The 6,569-nt window shown below is 42.6% G+C and overlaps 1 protein-coding gene across 1 annotated transcript in view; it reads right to left on the reverse strand.

Moving 5' to 3' along the window:
- ATL3 (atlastin GTPase 3) overlaps positions 1-6,569 on the reverse strand; it is a 56,229-nt gene that overhangs the window by 12,788 nt on the left and 36,872 nt on the right. The window contains exons 6-7 of the mRNA XM_003798578.3: positions 1,468-1,524; positions 580-672 (exon numbers count right to left, since the gene is read on the reverse strand). Coding sequence (XP_003798626.1) covers positions 580-672; positions 1,468-1,524 — 150 coding nt within the window. The remainder of the gene's footprint in view (positions 1-579; positions 673-1,467; positions 1,525-6,569) is intronic.

Below are 6,569 nucleotides of genomic sequence, written 5' to 3' on the forward strand. Positions count from 1 at the left end.
AGGAGTTGGAGGTTGCTGTGAGCTGTAATGCCACAGCACTCTACCCAGGGGTACAGCTTGAGGCTCTGTCTCAAAAAAAAGAAAAAAAAGAAGTGCGGAGGTTGATGATGAGGATATTTGGGGAAATGACTGGGCCCTGAGTGTGCCTAGCTTGTCTGTGGATCCAGGTGTGGCTGGATCATGCTGTAACGACGGGCTTTTATACAGCCACTCAGGACCCTGCATATTACATACCTTGGTTCTTTAATCCTACCAGAAATAAATACTACTAGTTTGTGCTAAAATTCACATATATATTTAACACACTCAACATCATTTTTTTTTTTTTTTAGAGACAGAGTCTCACTTTATTGTCCTTGGCAGAGTGCCATGATGTCACAGCTCACAACAACCTACAAGTCCTGGGCTTAGGTGATTCTCTTGCCTCAGTCTCCGGAGTAGCTGGGACTATAGGGGTCCACCACAATGCCTGGCTACAACATCATTTCAATAATCTGCTTTAAATATAAATGCCAAAGGCAAATGAGAAAGTTATCACTACATATAGATAATTCCTTAGACAATTATATTCTGACTTACCTGTAAACGCTTATCCAAAAATGCCATTCCTCCTTGTAGTCCATAGTTGTATTCATAAGGGAAACTCCAATCTCGAACTAAAAACATCAGTGTCTATTTAGGAAAAGAAAAGAACATACTTTAACAAGGCATAAACATTTTCAAGATAACAATTGCAATTCTTCTTTACATAATGCCAGCTGCAGCAAAGGAAGCAAAGAAATGTACTAAAGGATTTATCTACTCTGTACTGTCTTAAACTTTACAAATACTAGAAAGACATGTTTAAGCCAAATGTGAGGCCAATATACCCCATCTGCTATTTTTATTCCCACAGGTTAATAGGAACAGAAGGAATAAATTGATGAAAAAAAGTTAAATTAAGGCACTGCCCTAAAGGCAAGTATGGGAAATGTAGTAAAGAAAAAAAGAGAGAACTACATGGTACCAGCTAATCATAAAATCAGATCTGCTTTTACTATTGGAAAGCAGATTAAATAAGGCTCACATACTAAAAGCACTTCTCATATCTCATTGACGTTGCTGTGCTTTCCTATCTTCAAAAAACAATTAGCTAAAGCAAAAATCAGCAAAAGTTTTCTGTGAAGGGCCAGAGAGTAAATATCCTAAGCAACTATCAACTCTCCTGCTGCATTGGGAAAGCAGCCACAGAAAACACACAGACAAGCTTTGCTGTTCCACTAAAACGTTAATGATGGACGTTGACATCTGGATTTCAGATAATTTACACATATTATGAAACATTCCTCTTTTCAATTTTTTTCAACCATTTAAAAATGTAAAAACCACTCTTAGCTCACGTGTCACATTATCTGGCCTTTGAGCTGCAGTGTGCTGATGTGTGAACTCAAACAAAGATATGAATTATATCCATAGCTAATACTCTACCTGGAAGGGTTTTTGGAAAATTTCATCCATTGCCAGACGACCATATTCTGTGAAGAGCTTTAAAAAAAGAAAAGTTACGGTTTGAAAGGCAAAATTACTTAAGTCATATGGCTATTCTTTAGCAAAGTATTTAACAGACTTATATTGAGACAAAAGTTCTATAATTTCAAAAGCCCATAGGAGTCATGAAATAATCTTGGCCGCTCCTCTCTCGTATCTCACACCTCAATTCATCAGCAAATCCAACGTCCGACTGCTCATTATTTCCATGTGGGTGAATACTGCAACAGTCTCCTCACTGGTCTCCCTGCCTTCAGCCCTTGCCTCCCTACAGGCCATTCTCAATACAGCAGCCAAAGCGGCTCTGTTGTAAACAAGGTTGGCTGTATAAAAGCCAGTCCTTACAGCATGATCCAGCCACACCTGGATCCACAGACAAGCTGGGCACACTCAGGGCCTTTGTACTGAGTCCTTCCGTTCCCTATAAAGTCCCTTCCCCCAAATATCCTCATGATCAGCCCCCACACTTCCTAAGGTCTTTACTCAAATGGCTCTTTCTCAATGAAGCCTTTTATGGCCATCTGCCTAAAAAGATTACAACTTTCCACATGTTATTTCCTTCCCAGGTCTTCCTTATTTTTCTCTTTAACACTTACCACCACCTAATACACTCTACCTCTACTTGTCTGGGGGAGTGCCTGCCTTCACCACTAGCATTTAAACTCTATGCATTTTCTGTTTTGTGCACTGTGGTGTGTCCAGGAGCAAGAAAAGCACTGGGCCCAAAATATTTGTGCCATTCAAATGACTAAGTGAATGAATGAATTCTGTAAGGTTAGGCTTTACATGTATATTTACCTCTGTTTCTTCATGAAGCTTCACTAAAAACATAGCAAAACAAAAAGAAATAAATTCACTTAGCCAGGCAGTGGTGCATGCCTGTGGTCTTAGCTATTGAGAGGTTAAGTCAGCAAGATCACTTGAGCCCACAAGTTCAAGACCAGCCTGGGAAACGTAGTAACTCCCTACCTTGATTGTAAAAAATAAAATTAAATAGGATCAGTGCCTGAAGCTCAAGTGGCTAAGGCACCAGCCACATATCCCAAGGCTGGTGGGTTCAAGCCCAGAACAGGGCCTGCTAAACAATGACAACCACAATCAAAAAATAGCTGGGTGTTGTGACAGGAGCCTGTAGTCCCAGCTACTTGGGAGGCTGAGGCAAGAGAATCGCTTAAGCCCAAGAATTTGAGGCTGCCGTGAGCTATGATGCCACAGTACTCTACTGAGGGTTACACAGTGAGACTCTGTCTCACAAAGAAATATTTTAGGCTCAGTGCCTATAGCTCAACCGGCTAAGGCGCCAGCCACGTACACCTAAGATGGCGGGTTCAAATCCCCAGCCCGGACCCGCCAAACAACAACGATGGCTGCAACCAAAAAAAAGACAGGCGTTGTGGCGGGCGGCCGGGGGCGCCGGCTACTTGGGAGGCGGAGGCAGGAGACTCGCTTGAGCCCAGGAATTGGAGGTTGCTGTGAGCTGTAATGCCACGGCACTCTACCCAGGGGGACAGTTTGAGGCTCTGTCTCAAAAAAAAAAAAAAGAAATATTTTAAAAAATTAAATTAAATAAATAAATTCACAGGACAAAGAAGATAGAAAAAAACATGATAGCAGAAAAGAGCTGCTAAAAACTCTGGTGGAGGCTTAAGGCCTAGCTCAAGCAGCTAAGGCACCAGCCACATACACCAGAGGTGGCGGGTTCAAATCCAGTCAGGGCCTGCCAAACAACAATGACAACTACAACCCAAAAATAGCCAGACGTTGTGGCGGGTGCCTATAGGCCCAGTTACTTGGGAGGGTGAGGCAAGAGACTCCCTTAAGCCCAAGAGCTGGAGGTTGCTATGAGCTGTGATGCCATGGCACTCTGCCCAGGGCAACAGCTTGAGGCTCTGTCTCCAAAAAAAAAAAAAAAAATTTATAAAAAAATAAAACCTCTGGGGGAAACAGACATATAAGAACCATCTCACATTTTGGCTTTTTCTATCCTACCAACAAATCTGGGAGAAGCAGGGGCAAATATGCAGATTCTCTCAGCATAATCTCTGAAAGGCTCAAAATTATAAGCATGGAGCTACCTTGCAGGAGGGGGTGAGAGTGGGGCTAACAATGAAAGAAATGTGCATAGCTCTTTGGAGACAGCCTCCATATTCTTCCTGTCCCCACAGACGATGGGGAGTACCACCATCTGGAGAGGATAAACCCCAAAACTAAAACCCTCACTCAGGTACCAAACTCAGCCGAAGTTCAGAGTGAGTCCTCTATCTTAGTGGAAACAGACACTTAAGTCAAAGCTACACATTAAACAGTGGACTCCTTAGGCCTCACACTCTATTGTAGCCACAGCAAGGCAGGAGTTTAAAGAATTTAATTTTCTCTGGGTAAACTGGAGGCCCAAGAATAAAGGTCTGTACTTATAAACATTTAGGAGTTGGCAACAAAATAGCTAGTCTTGCCTAATCTCCTAGCTGTGACATAGACCAGTAGGCACCTCTGGCCCTCTTGTCAATGCTCCCAGCAGGTATTTAGTGCCTGGCTCTTCTATACAGTCAAGGACCACTAGACATGTGAGGAAGCCTCTAGCACAGCGGTTCTCAGCCTGTGGGTTGCCACCCCTTTCACAGGAGTCACCTAAATACATCCTACATATGAGATATTTATATTACGATTCATAACAGTAGCAAAATTACAGTTATGAAGTAGCAATGAAAATAATTTTATGGTTGGGGGTCACCACAACATGAGGAACTGTATTAAAGGGTCACAGCATTAGGAAGGTTGAAAACCACTGCTCTAGCAGAAAACAAAAACTCTTGTCCTGAAATTCTAGATCATCTTTTTTTTTTTTTTTGGCAAGGGCTGGGTTTGAATCCACCACCTCTGGCATATAGGGCCGGTGCCCTACCCTTTTGAGCCACAGGTGCCGTCCCAGTCATCTTATTTTTAATATAAATTTTATAATTTCTTTTCCTCTGTTTTCTCTCCTCTCTTTTCCTAAAACACCTATTATTAAAACAGGTTCAGCACCTGTAGCTCAAGCAGCTAAGGCACCAGCCATATACATCAGAGCTGGCAGGTTCAAATCTAGCCAAGGCCTGCCAAACAACAATGACAACTACAGCCAAAAAATAGCCAGGCGTTGTGGAGGGCGCCTGTAGTCCCAGCTACTCAGGAGGCTGAGGCAAGAGAATCACTTAAGCCCAGGAGTTGGAGGTTGCTGTGAGCTGTGATACTACAACACTCTACCCAGCTTGAGGCTGTCTCAAAAAAAAAAAAAAAAAAGTTAAACCTCTCCTGAATTGACCCTTTTTCCATTTGTTAGGTGCCCTCCCTCATTTCTATGTTTCAACACCCTTTCTCCCCTCCCAATTCTCCCTCTCATCTGTCTTCTCTCTCCTTCATTCTCTCTCTCCCTTCTAGTTTCTATCTTCTGTATCTTTATTCAACCTACTAGGCAAATTTCCTCCAATTTAAATTCTAACTCATCCTCTACTGAATTTTCCATTTTGCTGTTAGGAGCTCTTTTCCTCCCCCTTTTCTTTGTTTTTGTTTAACATGCTAGTCAAATTTAGCAGAGGAGGCTTGTATACAAATTTTAGTGACACTAATATTAAAAGTTCTGTTAAGCCACTATCATCAGACCAGCCCTACTTTGTTTCCTGAACGCTGCTTTAACAGCATCCTGTTGTTATTTCCTCATTGCAGCACGGTAACATTTCATTTTTTTCTCTCTCTTTTTTTTTTTTGAGACAGTCTTACTTTGTTGCCCTCCACAAAGTGCTGAGGCGTCACAGCTCACAGCAACTTCAAACTCTTGGGCACAAGGGATCATCCTCTTGCCTCAGCCTCGCAAATAGCTGGGATTTCAGGTGCCCACTACAACATCTGGCTATTTTTTAAGAGACGGTTGATCTCAGGCTGGTCTCGAACTCTTGAGGTCAGGCACCTCGCCCAGACTAACATTTTATCTTTCTAAAGATATGAGTTCACAAAGAATGAAGAAAAAACCTACACTAAGGCACATTACCATGAAAATTCATGCCAAGAATAAGATCTTAGAAGCTTCAGCTAGAAACAAAAAGGTCACATACAAAGATCAGGAGTCAGATAGTGTGGGACAGCAACCCTGGAAGCTAAAGGGCATTGAATTCCACTCTGTAACTCCAGGATGAAATTAAAATATAGGTTCGGCACCTGTGGCTCAAGCGGTTAAGACGCCAACCACATACACCTAAGCTAGCAGGGTTGAATCCAGCCTAGGCCTGCCAAACAATGACAGCTGCACCAAAAATAGCCGGGCGTTGTGGCAGGTGCCTGTAGTCCCAGCTACTTGGGATGCTGAGGCAGGAGAATCACTTGAGCCTAGGAGTTAGAGGTTGCTGTGAGCTGTGATGCCAAGGCACTCTACCCAGGGTGAAAGCTTGAGGCTCTGTCTCAAAAAAAAAGAAGAAAGAAAAAAAGAAATTAAAATATACTCAGACTTCCAAGATGCCAATAAAAGTTATCTCCTATGCATCTTTTTTCAGGAAGCTACTGGAGAATGAGTAGAAGTACAGAGTGAATACACAAATTATTACATAATCTGAGGTAAAAACTGAAAAGAAACTGCCAGGATGGTGGCAAAGGCCATTAGATGACCAGGCCCAGAGTAGGCAGTCTAGACAGAAGAACACAATACCTAAGAGTGAAGCCTCTGCAAGGAAAAATAAAATAGAACTCGCAAGTCTCAATACTTCAGACCATAGAAAGAAGTTTTAGGAGTCTATCAGAGTTTATGAAGGCATTAGTGATCAGTACATAGAAAACCAAAGTCCAAGTACACTGCTTGCACATGTAATCCTAACAATTTAAGAGGCCAAGGCAAGGACTACTTGAGGACAGTTTAAGACAAGATTGAGCAGCTCAGCGCCTGTGGCTCAAGTGGCTAAGGCGCCAGCCACATACACCTAAGGTGGGTTCGAATCCAGCCTGGGCCCGCCAAACAACAATGATGGCTGCAACCGAAAAAAAATAGCCGGGTGTTGTGGCGGTCCCAGCAACTTGGG

The sequence above is a fragment of the Otolemur garnettii genome, unplaced genomic scaffold (genome assembly GCF_000181295.1).
Source record: "Otolemur garnettii isolate 467f Iridium unplaced genomic scaffold, OtoGar3 scaffold00140, whole genome shotgun sequence".
Taxonomy (NCBI): Eukaryota; Metazoa; Chordata; class Mammalia; order Primates; family Galagidae; genus Otolemur; species Otolemur garnettii.